Below are 15,479 nucleotides of genomic sequence, written 5' to 3'. Positions count from 1 at the left end.
GAAACTCAGAATCTTAGTGATCTTAGAAAGTTATGGATTGGAGTGGAGTGGTGGATTGACCGATAATTATTGTATGCCTCGCAACCGATAATACTAGGTTTCTGCAATGTCGAAATGATTTCTTTCCAAATTATCGCAGAATATCATCTATAATTTACACAGGCAATGTTAACCCAGTTTAGCCATTTGTAAATCTTCAGGCTTGTTCCTCGAGTTTTCTTGTCCTATAAAATAGGTCACTTGTGTTTCAGTACAGTGGTGACGGTCCTCCAGATTTACCCGGCAGATAAGCACACACACAAGAGCACACACATAAAGGCAGGCAGGAAGTACAGCAGACAGTTTTGTCCCATCTCTTCAGTGGTAGCATGCAAGGAATTAGACCACTTAGTTCACTTTCGATCAATACAAGCGGACACTCAGTCCAGTTGTGAGGCCAAGGGGATACGAGGCACTGGAGTAAACATGCTGTCACATGGAAGTAATGCTCTTTGCCCTGGATGTGTGGCCCCCTTTTAATGGAGCTCAGCGAAACAAATCTATTGGTCTCAAAAAGTATTTGGGTTGCCGTGTGTATTGAAAGCTTGGCCTAGCTTTGAACAGCCATTGTGCCCCGAGATATGAGAGAAGCATTCTTAAGTGCTTCTGTGTATTCACTTCAGTAGCCATTACCCCAAAATGTGCATACGCGCTTACACGGATTGTAGCACGTTCCGTGTTTAACTGATCTGTTGTAAGGCAGCTGAAGGCTTTTCAAATGTCCAATGAAATACTGACTCCAATAATTAACATTTACTTTATCATTCTACGTACAAAATATAATACATAATAATACATAGATGATATTTATATAGAGCTTTTCCCAGTAGTGAAAGACGCTTTACAAGAATATACAAGGAAATAAGAGGAACAATATTAAAAAAAAAAATGCACTACAAGAGTTATTGTGGGAAAAGTATGCTCATATAACTGATCCTATAAGGATACATCTGGTGATACCCTATATTATGTTTACTATCCCAAATCCCACGAGAAGACCACAACCAACAATTAATTCATCATACTAATGCGGTCTGTGGTCCCTTTATATATCTTATTACTCTGCGCCATAGTTCTCATCTGTCGTCCCAAAGCACATCAGTGAGTCATTTTGTTGCACTTGGTTCCATATTTCTTTATTACCATGAGTCAATCCCACACACACAATACTGTCCAAAACCCCAAATGTGTATTAATCACCGTGACATTACATATTGCATTACATTACATAGTCTTCAACAAATGCTGGTTTGTTTACTGTTTGAATAATGTTTGCCCAGCTGTGTATGGAAAACCCTTTCAAAAATATATAGGACTACATATTTGTTCTATAGGAAAACTGTTTAAAATCAGCCATTTATTGTAAACTTAGTGTCTTTCCTACGTCTGGATCCTCTTGTGTAGATCCACTAATGTGTCGGTGTATAATGATCTAGATCAGTCGTTCTCAACTGGTCAGGCTTCGGGACCCACTTTTTCCTTTGTCAATCAATCATGACCCGACATTTTGAACCACTCAAATCTATTCAACAAAAAATCGTGCTTTTCAGCATACAATATTAAAGTAAAGTACAGTGCATATATCCCTTCACATGACTGAAGAATGCTTTGGATGGAATCAAAGCTGAACTGTATAACATAAAAAGGCACACATGCTCAAAACCCAACCCCAGCAGGGGGTTCTGGGGGGATTCTCCCCCAGGAGATTTTTAGAAATACTAGCATATAAACTACGCATTCTGGTACACTCTTCAATTTATTTTTCTTCACTCACACATCTGCGACCCACTCTAAACGGGTCTGCGACCCACCAGTTGAGATCCACTGATCTAGACGTATGTATATGGATCTGCCCTCCTTTCACAAAAACCCAATAGATGGTTGTTTTTGTAGAGATAGATCCTTAGTTGGATTGTTTTGTTTCTTATCATGCCTGAGCTATTGAATAAGGCTTTATCATTACATCCTCTTGATGTTCCTCTTTACTTTCACTTAATCCTCACCTCCAACCCAATATAAGTGGTCACTGTCTGGCCTAATTATTTTTCAATAATTTCCTCCTACTGATTAAGTGTCTGAATTTAAATGGGATTTTGTGCCAGGAAGCAGTGGCCATATGTGGGCAAGGCTGTTGGCATGGAAACCAGGTCTCCTTCCGTCCCACAGTGGATGCTGTAACATGAATGCAACTCGGCCCAAGCAGTGTATATCAGCATGAATTTAACTACATACACACATGATACAGTATGACAGTTAATTTGATTGATGGTGAAACATAGAACATGGCTGTGAGGAAGCCTGACTCTTGCTTATTATGGGATGTAGCTTCATGCTGACACAGTTTCACTCATATGGAGGAGTGACCTGCAACTCAGATTGCTTCATTAGACCATGCTGCTGTTCATATGGCAGGGCTGCCAACCTTCACGCATTGAGCGTGAGAGTCACGCAATTAACCCATATCTCACGCACTCACGCCACACATGGCTTTCCTCACGCTAAGTTTTCGTCCGAAATAAATGTATATAAATATAAATATAAAAATAAAGTGAAGGAACAGCAAACCGAGCGGTCTACGAAATGAGACAGTCTTCTGGCTTAGTTCAGTAAAGTCGGAACGATATTGGGAGATTCGGATTTCACGGATCAATAACTCATGAACAAAACGTTATTCAGACACAAATGACGTCTCCTAAGTACCGTGGTAAGGTTGACAACGAACTACAATCACATTTTGATCAAAACAAGCCAATACGCGCCGTCCTCCGAGCTGGACACATTACATTGGTCTCTATCCGCAGCCGGAGACGAAACGAGTGCTCAGGGACCGTCTGCAAAGTGCAACTCCGAAAAAAGAGAATACAATAATATGCAATCACTAGTATACAGTATATTACTACCAAACTCACCACACACATCAATAGTCTCCTGGTGGTCATACTACAGCAGAGAGTTTTGAATAATATGCTTTTGAATAATTTTGGGGAATATTTATAATGTAAAATCTTCAATAACTATTGCATCATCTTCAATAACTTTACTATTATACAGTTTTTTCCCACCAAACTCACTATTTGCATTGTTGTTGTTAGCATCTGGTTAGCTAGCTGCGCTAACGGATATTAGAAGCTGTTTCTAAAACAAGGAGAGGGAGAGCTCTGTCCTGTCAGACTGAGAGAGATAACTACAGCTCAGTGAGGTAAGGGACTCTCTGAGTGTTTAGATAGTTAGTTTAGTCTAGTTATCTCAGTCGGTCTCAAACTATTTGGTCACCATTTATGAGAATAAATGAAAAACAGTTATGAAATACTATATGACAGTAAAACAAGAATACAGTTTAAAAGGGGAGTGATTTGTAAAATAACCATAAAGAAAAAGTAAATCTGTTTCCAGTTCTGTTTCATATGGGTGTTGAGAGGTCTATCCATAGATCTCAAAGTGTACCAGATTGATGAATTTAACTTCAATATTTTAATAAAAATCTTCCCGGGGGAGCATGCCCCCGGACCCCCCTAGAGGAGGTGAGGTCCCCCCCCGCATAAAATATCACTTTACCTCTGCTTACAGTACATCCACACGGCGGCGTACGTTGAAGCTTGCTGGCGGGCGTGTCTGAAGCTCGACCAACAACCAATCACATGAATCTCCCGCCCCGGACACACAAGCATGCGGTTTGATTGGCTAGAGATTCTACTGGCATACGATTCGATTGGCTGACGCTTCCGTCGAAGTTTCAAAAGTAGAACATTGCTCTACTTTTGAAGCGAGCAACGCGAGCAAAGCGAAGCGACAGAACCACAATGCAGTTCGGCAAAGCGTGACGTCACCCCATTCAAAGTGAATGGGCAGAAGCGTTGAAGCTTCAACGCACGCCGCCGTGTGGACGGGCCGGGGAAACCCTAGTTTGTACATGTTCAATACATTTGTAACACTGTACACATGAACGTTTCTTTTTTCGGTTCACCAAAAAAAAAAATCTCACTCCAAGCTGAACTCAAAGGTTGGCAGCCCTGCATTTGGTGAGACAGATATATAGTGTAATCTCACAAATTAAAACTCGGTTGGGGAAATACTTTCTTGTGCTACTGTCAGTTACAAGAGTTTTTGAAAATGATGTTTGTGTCAACGAACAGTATGGAGTCAGATCATAGCGGAGTTGCTTTCCGCACATTGAGGTGTCTTTATTGCAGGCTCTGCTGTAATCAGAAACTAATCTGAACTCATTGTAGTGCAGTGGTGAGAACCTAATCTTTGAGGTGTTTTTTATTAATTGGTAGCCCAGAGGGGCATGTTGACAGGAAATAAGAAGCTGTTGTTTCTCCACAACACAATACTAATTAAAGTGTTGACTAGAAGACAGAGTATCTGCTCAACTTCCCTGCTGGGTGATACACTGACACTGTGAATATTCCCCTTGGGCTATTGAACATGACAATGGGGGAACTGTGGCAAGAATCTAAAATATCCTCGCCAAAAACCTGATTGCCTGCTTGTACTTAACTATCTGAAAACTTTTGATTGCTTCTGTTGACATTCTGTGAATGAGTTTACAGTCAGAATTAATTTAATTGAAGGGAAAATTTGACTTTCAGTTCAGCAAATTGCAAATTGAGATGCTGATGGACATTGTAATCGAAACACTCAGTAGTGAACAAAACATTTGTTTTCCCAATGACAAGAATGCAAGAAATAATGGATTTTTTACGTAGTGAGTAACACATTATATATAAACATATTTATAACTCATTGTATCTGGGAGTACAGAACGAAGAATATATGAAGGTCTGAGTTGACAAAAAGAGACCAATGATTACCGTTAAATGTCACAGAGCTGCTTGCAGAGATCATTTATTTAGGCCCAGGTGAGTTTAAGTTCTCTGCTGGCTTTCTGTCATTATTTGCTTAATGACAAACCCATCATGTCCTCAGCAACCTGTGGAGGAGATGTTTGTGTTTTAGAGAGCTCCAACTGCGACCACAGAGTCAGTCAAACAGGACTGTACTGCTCCAACACACTAAGGTCTAATGCTCTTGTTTTTGCTTACTGCCACCTTTGTTTTGCTTTTTTAATTAATATAATTGATACCAAAACTAAAATAGTAAAGTGTTCTCAATACTACTTATTCTATACTATACATCAGTACGACAGATCTCCAATTATAAAATGAGTGTCTGCAGCAGAAGTAGAATCCCAGCACAGGGAGTCAGATTTCACTCATTACAGGACGAGAGTGAGGAAACTTCATGGACACGAAGAGGGTAAACTAATTGGTGTCAAATCAGCCCATTTAGGATTCAAACCTAATGCTTTTAGGGAACTAAATAATATTAATGAGGTAATCTGTTAACCTTTAGTTTGAAGCTGATCACACCATTCTGCACTGGGAGAGAAAATGTTGTTTTCTTGTTATGAGTGTGTGAAAAACCCCAAAGTTTCAATTTCGAAGAGTCTTGGAAAAGTAGTCAGAAATGCTGGACATATACACTTTTTCTACTTTTAAACACACACAAAAAATATTTAATCTTTTTTTTTTCCTCTTTTAATAATAACATTTTGATGTGATAGACTACTGGTTGCACTATGCCTGCAGTAAAGCCAAAGAAGCATCCAGATAAACCTTTAAAATGCTGTCACAAAACAAATGAAAGAGCCTCTGTTTCAAGAGGGTCTGGTTAGCTGGTCTCCGTAGCAAACAAACAACTGTTTAGTATTTCTGAGCATAGCTGTGTGCTCCAAATTATATGAACAATATGCACAAAGGGCTTAGACAATACAAACTCTCCTCTCCGTCTCCATCATGGGAAGGTCTGAAGAACTTATCCATCTGAATTGTCCTTGAACGCGACTAAGTTCTAAAGTTTGGTCTGCATTACGGAAATATTTCTTGTGTGGCACTTTAAATAAGCTATCTTATCTTTAGACAGCTAGGGGGAGAGCACACACAGTCAGTCACAGCCATAGCCCTGTCCTAACTGACTGATGTAGAGAGGAAACCTGCTTAACAGGCTTGAAAGACATTTTAAAGAGGATGTTTTTGTGTACAGTAGGGGGCCACTACAAGAAGGAATCAAGACTTAATTGTGTTTCCTAATGTAATGTTTGCAGACAAGCTGCCTTACTCATTCTGCATGTGACACACTTTTCACAAATCTGTGTTGCGTGCTGTGCCGTAGGCCGCTGGCCATTCACATACCAAGCCTTAACATGAGTGGATGTACAGACCCTGGCCGTTTCTCAATGTCGAGTAAACCTGCTGCAGAGCCACTATTTAAAGTGTACTACTTCATCGAGTGGCGCCGAAGGATTGTTTAAATGCATGTTAAATGCCCAGCATTCGGCGCCACTCGATGACGTAGTATACTTGAATACTGCGTCATCGAGTTATTGAATACTGTGGTGGCGAAGTGGATAGGGACTTGGCTTGGCAACTGGAAGGTCACCAGTTCAAGTCCCGGCAAGACCAAGTGCTACCGAGGTGTCCCTGAGCAAGGCACCGTTCCCCACACACTGCTCCCCGGGCGCCGTTCATAATGGCAGCCCACTGCTCCTAACACTAGGATGGGTCAAATGCAGAGAAACCATTTTGTTACTTAGTAAGTAGGCCTACTGTGTAATGACAATAAAAGTGTATATATAAAAAAGAAACGGCCTCTGTATGGGTCAGCACTGCAGCTTCCTGCTTCTCTTCCCACTGGGTTTCTTTTAGCATCTATTCAGTGTAATCACTGTGAATAATGCAAGCATGTCTTTTCCCTCCAAGTTTTCTTGTCTCCAGTAAAGTTTGAACTATATAAGTTAAGTCTTTCATTTATTAATTGTGGCAGCTATGTGAGATTCAATAGACAAGACAATAGACACCTGCACTTTTCTGTAAAGCAGCACCATTCATTTTGCATCTTCTTTTGTCCAACTTGGCATTTTTCTAATTTGTATAAATGTTCCCACTATTTATTTTCGCCACAGTGCTCCCTACATGCAGCAGACATTGTTTCAGCTGCTCCTCTTAACCTCTCCTCACTCCCACATGTCACAATGTGGTCAGAAGCATCTGCCACTTCAGTTTTGATTCTTTCACAGGGCCAGAACAATTTACCTTGCTCAGTTTTATCACCGCAGCAAAATACCTCTCTTCAGTCTTCAGCAGCACGCATTTTGAACAGAACAGCTTTGTGTGTGGGTGCAGGTTCAGTGAAGTAAAGCTTAAACGTTGTGTGTCATAAAGGTGGAAGCCACGAGGAACCGTGCAGTCCCATTACTCGTCTTTTACAATTAATGTCCTTCACCCCACTCATGTTTCTTCAATGACTGTATGTTACTTGAATGATTCATACTAGAGATGGGACTCAAAATACACCTTGATAGATCCTTGAAATGTATGACATGATGTCATGTCATTGAGGTTTAATAGAGTTTAAAGTGCACATTTAATGAAAGCACTGGACAGGAAAAGCTGCAGCAGTATTGCCCATTGATTACACTTTATGTATGAATGTGCTTTTATTATACAACACCATTTTGTAAGATTCTCAGTTTTTTTTTAAAAACAGCTTTTTGTCTATTCTAAACCAGATCAGAATGAGCGTACTGTAGTATGCCCCTTCAAAGAAAGTCTATTCGTTTTTTCTAATGTTTTATTGCATAACTTTATTCCAAAAGACATGAATATAATTTGAAAATAGAAAAGATGCTTAGAAAAAAGCACTGAAGCTGTTGATCGTAAATACATTCACAATCAGAAAGAAATTCCCCTTAACTCTTTGTTGTCCCAGTTAGTCTTAGCGCGGCAGAGTTGTTCATTAACAAAGACGCTGCGGATTGCAGGAAGACACACTCTGTCCTTGACCGGTTCAGGATGAAGCGCTGTAAGAAGGGAACTGATCTACTTTGAACCGATTTCAGGAAAGACGGAGAGACAGAGACAGACACAGCGCCCCGATGGCCCGCTGCATCTTGCTGTCAGAGGAGATAGAGAGAAAGCCTCTGGAAAGCTGCCGACCTGTGACCCCTATCTCTCTCACTGACAGTTAGGATTTAGTTTATGCATTCGCAGACACATCACACATCTACTCACTGACACACAGAAGTACGTACGCATGCCTGTACGCACACAAACACACACACACACACCCTTTACTTGCACTTAGGTTCAAGGATTCTTGAATGTTATTTTTTCAGTCTGCACTTGATCTTAATGTGTATTTAAATGGATTTATGGAAATGAATTACACTATTGTGTTTTTGTTTATGCATTAGGAGAAAAACAAAAAACTGTGGATCACACCAGCAAGTGTCTAAAGCGTCCTGCAGTAGCTGACAAATGGCTCAATGCGCAATAAAGAAAATCCATATTTGTATCTTCCTCATATGTAGTTTGTGCTGGTTCTATACATGGTAATGGAAATAATGTATCTGTGCATTTATGCTAAACACCAGTAAACGGTATCATTTGACAAAAACCATGTCACTGTACTTGGAATATGTACAGAGCAAATTATGTTGAATAGTTACAGCTACATATTGTTAAATCATATATTCATGTATAACTCAATATATGTCGTGCCATATAAACACAAAATACAATATCTAAAAAGTACTGCAGTATGTAAATATTCAAATCAAACCAAATAACTCACTACATTAATAGTTTCAAAAGAGTGTTTTTTTATTAACTTAACAGCTCCATTAAATGAATTATGATGTCGGAGTCATTTGCGACACAATTAGAGCAAGAATGAATGAGAATGGATGTTGAGCTTTTGTTTCTTTCTTTAGCTTGAAGTGAGAATGAAGTCATTTCAATATGCCACCATGCAGGGCCATTTGCAGATTTCATTTTACAACACTAATTTTGAATTATTTCATAAGTGGGCTGTTTTATCAGCTTGAGTGGCATTATTAATGCAGTCTTCACAGCTTGCATAATGAACAGCGTGTGCAGCACAAATGCCTATGCAGTGCATTAGGGCTGCTGCGTCTTACATAAACAAAGTACCTTGTCTTTCTTCGCTTGCAATGTATGCTCTATTTCTTTAATACAATCATCACTGACTGTGTGACAGCAGCACATGCATGAGAGAGAGATATTCATAGAAAGAGCTAATCACTAAACGATGAGGGTATTCATGACTCTAATGATAATGTACACCCTGAGCTACAGGGCATGGGAGCCAGTCAGACATGCTGAGGTGCAGATTAATTGGCGTCCGGCAAATCGATGCCTTTTTGACCTGCGATGGTCTGAGTTTACTTCCATCACTCTCACTGATACAGTAGAGTGCTGTGACAGACAGGCGCCCTGATGTAACATCCCTCGCCAACACAAACAACATTGACACCATGGCCTGCCCTCCGTGCTGAAATACTGTAGAGCTTGTGTGTTCTATTGAGTGTTGACTCCCTGTATGTGTCTGTTCCACTCATGTCACATCTGGGGATGACTAAGACAGCGCTGTTTCTATTTCTGTACACTTGCACACATTAACATCAGTGCACTGTGAGCTCCTCTGTCTCTCTCCGTGGAGATTATGAAACATATTTGGATGACTAATGACACGTTTGACATTCGCAGAAAACTCCCCGTTGTATGAAGAGCTCAGGTCTTACATTGTATGTCAACGAATGACAAGCAGCATTAGCCTTGAGTACCTACAGCTTTGTGACAAAAGGAGGACACTCAATGTAATGTAGCCTTAACAGCTGCTTGCTCTAATGACTGTGTTATGGGAATCAAAATAGAAATGTAATTCAGCTGCTCTTCTTCACTGCTGCGTTGTATCACAGAAAGGTTTGAACTTTTACATTTCTCATGTGATCTGATGAACATGACATGAAGATCAGGGAACTTTGTATCATTAATATTGTCCAACCTTCAGTGTAATACAACGTGGCATGCTAACTACTCTCCCTGCCAGTGTAAAGTATACCCCAGAGATGAAGGCCTCCACATGTGTTGCTGTGCCACAGATGTGTCTCTCCAGCACACAACAGGTACACCCGGTTCATGCATGGCTTGGCCTGCATGCTTGATCTGCTCTGAGCCAACACTTGTATCAGACACACTAAACTGCACCTGATTGCAGTAATCCTGGACCTGTCAGCTATCCAGTGACTGTGTTAATTGCAGTTATACATCATTAGATGTGTTTTGCTGTAATGGCTACAGTAAACATCATAGTTGCTCTTGAGGAGAAGAAACATTGCTTTGAAAGTGGCTGTAAGTGCCTGTCCTTCTCTGAAGGGTCTCTCCATGTGTCATAAAGTGTCGCCTGATGGCCCTTTAACTGATTTAAAGGCCTTGCTCCAGTCACGTCAGGCACTCTTTGACCACCCATCTGCTGCTCTCCCCCCACTGTTCCTCCAGTCCTCCAAAAAATCATCTCATCAGTGCACTGCTCTGTGGCTGCAGTCTTAAGTGAGTAACAGAGACTACTCGTGTCCTTTTATTCCCTTTTTCTCTCCAAGGGACTATTACACCCTAGACCAATTTCTATCCTCTCACTGATCACTTAGTTCGGAGATTGAGGGAAAGTCAGCCACACTTCTAACAGATGTTTTCCCTTCCCCTTGCCCTTTTTGCTTTTTAGATAACTCTCTACGGCTTTACTTTACTGTTTTTACCTTTTTAAAAGAAACAAAGAAATGCAGATCCAGAACGGGGAATGTGCTCAAAGCGTCACATGCATCAGATACTTGCACAATCCTTTGAGTCTTAAATGGAAACAAAGAGGAACTGTTTTTGGCTTTCTGTCAAGAAGACATCTCACTAAAAGGAACAAGAGTCAGAACACATAAAATACAACAAAGAAAACTCTTTAATGTCTAATGTTTCCATGTGGAAGAGGATTTTCTCATTTTGTGGCCAACTTTCTACAATAATGTGGTTAAAGCCGATGAGATCTGTAACCGTGCTGAAATTAGTTTAGGTTCTGGTCCCAGGTGTTTGCTTTTGTGACGGCAGAAGGGATTTGGTTGTGATGTTTTCCCTCAAGTTATACAGTATGCATGGCCTCAGTTTTCCTGGTTGTCATAGTTTAGTTAGCAGATTTGTCATAGAAAAACAGCAAAGGGCAACCTGCTGAACGCTTAATGATATTTTAGTAGAGGAAATCTAACAGGAATCATTGTTTCTGGATTAATAAGATGCTGTGATGAGGCTTTTAGCGATGGTTCAACAATGAAACATTACATTACATTACATTACATGTCACTTGTTAGACGCTTTTATCCAAAGCGACTTACATACTCAATACTGTGGGCAATTTGGGGTGAAGTGTCTTGCCCAGGGACACAACGACATGCTGACTGCAGTGGTGTTTGAACTAGTGACCCCCTGATCCGAACACTAACGCACAACCCACTGCACCACACGCCCCCCGTGTTTTAACATTATGCATGCTATATGGATCTCCTGTTGTTCTGAATATTCCACACATAATCTTTGTGTTACAAACCTTGTGTGCACTTAACAGTTCAGCCACTTGGGGGCACACATGAACAAGTAACTAATAATATACCTTATAAAGGTATCACCTCACTGCTGATGTCATTAACTTCAGTTGCTGCATACCAACACAGTGTTTCCCACCCAAAACCCAGAAAGCATACTTTTTCCTCTTTTCACTCTTTCCATTTACCTGAATATCAAGGGTTCCAATTTAAGATTTCATTTTGTTTCCCTGAAGTTTGTTGTCGAGGACAAAGTAAGTCAGGTTGTTGTCCTTGGCAAGCAGCCCTGATAGATTGCCTTATTAGGTGCAATTATGCAGATCGCACTGCTGATAATTATAAAAGTGTAAACACATTCAGCAGGAGCATTCCTTTTCACCATTGCAAATGAGAACAGAGCTGTGGTTCCATGCTGCTGACTTTTTGTAGCACCAGGTGGCTGCACCAAGTTATTGAGATTCTACAAGGAGAGAACAGCACACTTACCTAATGTGTGCAGCATCTGTGTTGTGCTTTGATCGCATTTGACTACTATATAGGGACCACATACGACAGAAAGATCATCCTTGTTCCAGATGGCATATTTTATTCTTCTAACAGATTATTGTTCATGGTATAACAATAAAGTGTATGTTCTCTTATTGAAACTCACAGTACAGAATCTGTGCTAAAAACAGTTCTAATGTATCAGTACAATGGATCAAGTAAAATGATCATCATTAATGTTCATTTAATCAGTTCTTCCTTTCCTTAAGGCGCCTTTTTTAATTGTCTTCATGTCAACAATCAAGTGGAAAAAGATGGAGGACACATTATCCTCTGTGTCACGCTTGCTAAGTTGGCTTTCTTAGGGCAAGAAAATGCCTGTGTATTCCCTGTAAACCGTAAAGATCAGCTCAGCAGTGCTTAGTGGTTTTTTCTCCTCCAGCTTAGAACACTGCATTTGGTAGGGGAGGATGTTGAACGGCCAGTGTGCAAACAGAAGCAGGCACACTGCAGCTGAGCCTTGTGCTCTCCAGCCCTGAACTCTGAACACTGAGCACACTTCCCAGCTGAACCGGATTGTGTTTATCAGCACGGCTTTTATGTCCACATGTTCTCATACATTCCCGTAACCCGTGCTGCACACAGAGTCTGCGATCAGCATTCCCTCTCTTGTGAGAAATGATCTTTTATTAGCAGGCGAGGCAGACTTGCCCAGATTCAGCACCCTCTCTGTGGACAGTGCTCAACTGCCAGCTCTGGCACTGTGCGTGCTTTCTTTGTGTGTGTGTGTGTGTGTGTGTTCATATGTTTGTGTGTGTATATAAGAGTGAGCTGCAGCATCATCACTCTTCTACAATCTTGCCAGCGACAGACTGCAGAGTCCGGTTAAGAACCTATAGAAAACACTTTTCCTGGGCGGTGGAGAGGCAAGGATTGGGTTGGACTGCTTAGCCTAATTATTTTTAAATATAAATCTGACTATTATAATACAACTTCCTCAAATTCACAGGAAGAGAAAGAAAAGGGAAATGATGATAAACTAGAGAGTGAAAGAAGAGGTGGACAAAAGTAGAAACGGAAATAAATCCAGCCGTTCCTGCTCTCTCATTTGCTTGCTCTCTTCTTTTTGATGATCATGAATGTCCTCACAGGAGAGTGGATTGGAAAAGACTGAACAGGGCGAGTAGGGGGAGGTCGTGAAAGGAATCAGGGCTGGGGGACATAGCTTCAATTCCTGCTATTCTGCCTAAATAGGCTCTTCCTCTGTAATGCACTCAGGCTCCAGTGATTCGCTATGTGAATGCTGGCCATTTGCATAGCCACTCTCACTCCTGCTTCCTGGCTGGCTGTTGAGGCTCCCCCTCCCTCTGTCATCCTCCTCCTTCTCCTCCTCCTCCTCCTCTCTCCCCTCTCCCTCTTGCGCACATCTTCTGGAACGGCGCTGCCGATGCTGCCTGTGTGTGAGTGTGTGTTCCTGCCCAGGGCTGCTCTCTCAGGTACTGTCGTTGCTATCCCTTGCTCTCATTGACAGCAGAGATCTCTGGATGGGGAACGGGTGCGCTACTTGGCACAACTTACAGGTGCAATCACGCCGTCTCCCGCGCGCTGCTGCAGCTGTCCGACACATGCAAATGAGAATCGGATTTAACTATGGTCCCATTCCTCTGGACATCCTCTGAGACCACTGGAGGAGCAAAAGGACGGAAACTCAGAATTACCGTCTTAATTTCCTGAAGAAATCCACTTTGCACAGGTGCTATCAGTCTCTTCTGAAGTTGGCTTTCTTCTTTCCTGGCAATTGCATTTTTTGGAATAATACGTTTTCAGTGGGAAGATGTTTCTAATTTTGTGAGGGAGAAAGAGAGGGAACTCAGGGAATTGGATCAAGCTGGGATTTCTCCATTTCTGTTTGAGGTTGCCCTAATTTCTTGAGTGAATGTTTCTGATTGTTTTTGTATGATGATTTACGATACCTCTTTACCTCCCTGGGTGCTGCTACGGATTTCCTAACTAAGTGGAGAACAGCAAGAAGCATTTTTTTTATATCCCACAACCGACATTTTGTGTGGTGTCCCCCTATTTGCTTTTTCTCCCCTTCTTTCTCTTTGGATCTGTGCGAGGGTCTCTCTGGGCATAGTGAGATTTGTCAAGGTGAGAAGTATGGGGCTGTAAAGGCTCACTGAAGTTCCACCTTGATCTGAAGCCTCAACTGGCCACTCGGGGAAGATGTTCGGAGGCTGGAGGACACAGTTTTCTCCCCCGAGGCCTGTAGCAGAGCCCCCAAACCGGAGTTCAGCTTCCCTGACCCACCTGGCCTTGTGGATCACTGCCCTGGCCCTGGGCTTTGTGGCAGGGTCAGATCCAGGTGCTGTGCACCACATTCACCTCTCCCATGGAAACAAGCGTCACCATACTGTGCCTATTGCTATCCACAGATCACCTGCATCCCTTAAAGCAGGGATCGGTATGTATTTTCTTGTCTAACCATAAAAACGACCTTTACATACAGTAACTTATTGTGAGTTTTAAATGTCATTATAAACTTTCATCAACTCATTAGTATGTTAACCCTGTTTCAAGTCTAAACATTATAAAATAGTGTTAACTTTTTAGTATTTAGTATTCCCCCTTCCTAGACGCACAGCGAGCCAAGCTTAGAATTATCCCATATTTTTCTGTCTCAGCAAAGTGCCCTCTGTCTCCATGTCTGAGATTAGCCATATCCCTATCTCCAGATGCTCCACTGTGTCCAGATTAGACAGGATTAGAACGTTGTGGCGCACCATGTTGCCCCTGGGTGTTTGAGAGAGACAAAGATGTGTTGGCTCCAGCTCTGCAGGGTGTCGAGGTGCTCCTGGCCCCTGCCCAGCGCGTGGTGGGGAGGAGGCCTCTGTACCCGCTTTGGCAAGAAGGGTCATGACACAGGCATTAAGCAAGGAAGGAGAGGGGAGAAAAAGGAAGAAACTCATCCCTTAGGAGTTATATAACCTTAACCCAAAGTATTCATGATCGACTGCAGTACGCTCTTCTCAATACAGTATGTGTGAGAATCATTTCTTTAAAAAAAGGTCACTTCTTGCGATGTGTGAATTTCACCTGCAGTTGTTAGATTTAAGATTGAGGCAATATCGTACGTATAAGACTAAAATACTCTTTAGTTATCATTCTGTCCAAGCATTTTTGAGTGACGTAATCACTACCGGTATAACACTGACGTAATGCTGAGGTACCCTTGCTTCCATTGAGTAGACACTGCTTAATAATGTACACCAAATCTCAACTGTAAGGTTCTGAACTCTCAAATATTAAAGTTTAATAATAACAGTGAATCAAGTTGTGAGGAATAACACCATTGCAGAGCAGTACTGGCATTTTGAGGATGCTTTTATTGGACAAGCTGGAGGAAAAGCTCAAACCAAATTGAAGCGCAAATCACTGGGCAGCGTTAGACCTGTACCAACCGAGTCAGAGCTCCTTAGTGATGATGGGGAGATGGAAGGATTGCAGG

At 41.6% G+C, this 15,479-nt stretch overlaps 1 protein-coding gene across 6 annotated transcripts in view; it reads left to right on the top strand.

Moving 5' to 3' along the window:
- Positions 1–15,479, top strand: part of LOC117499778 (neurexin-1a) — a 228,207-nt gene that overhangs the window by 116,463 nt on the left and 96,265 nt on the right. For 4 of the 6 annotated variants that reach the window (XM_034152405.1, XM_034152404.1, XM_034152403.1 and 1 more), the window contains exon 1: positions 13,455–14,435. The exons of the other annotated variants lie outside the window; for them this stretch is intronic. In XM_034152405.1, coding sequence (XP_034008296.1) covers positions 14,198–14,435 — 238 coding nt within the window. In that variant the 5' untranslated portion in view covers positions 13,455–14,197. Of the gene's footprint in view, positions 1–13,454; positions 14,436–15,479 lie in introns of those variants that run through there. 6 annotated transcript variants of the gene reach the window in all.

Source organism: Trematomus bernacchii, unplaced genomic scaffold, assembly GCF_902827165.1.
Source record: "Trematomus bernacchii unplaced genomic scaffold, fTreBer1.1, whole genome shotgun sequence".
In the NCBI taxonomy this organism is placed as follows: Eukaryota; Metazoa; Chordata; class Actinopteri; order Perciformes; family Nototheniidae; genus Trematomus; species Trematomus bernacchii.
The sequence above is the reverse complement of the archived record's forward strand: the minus strand, read 5'-3'. Positions and strand labels throughout refer to the sequence as shown.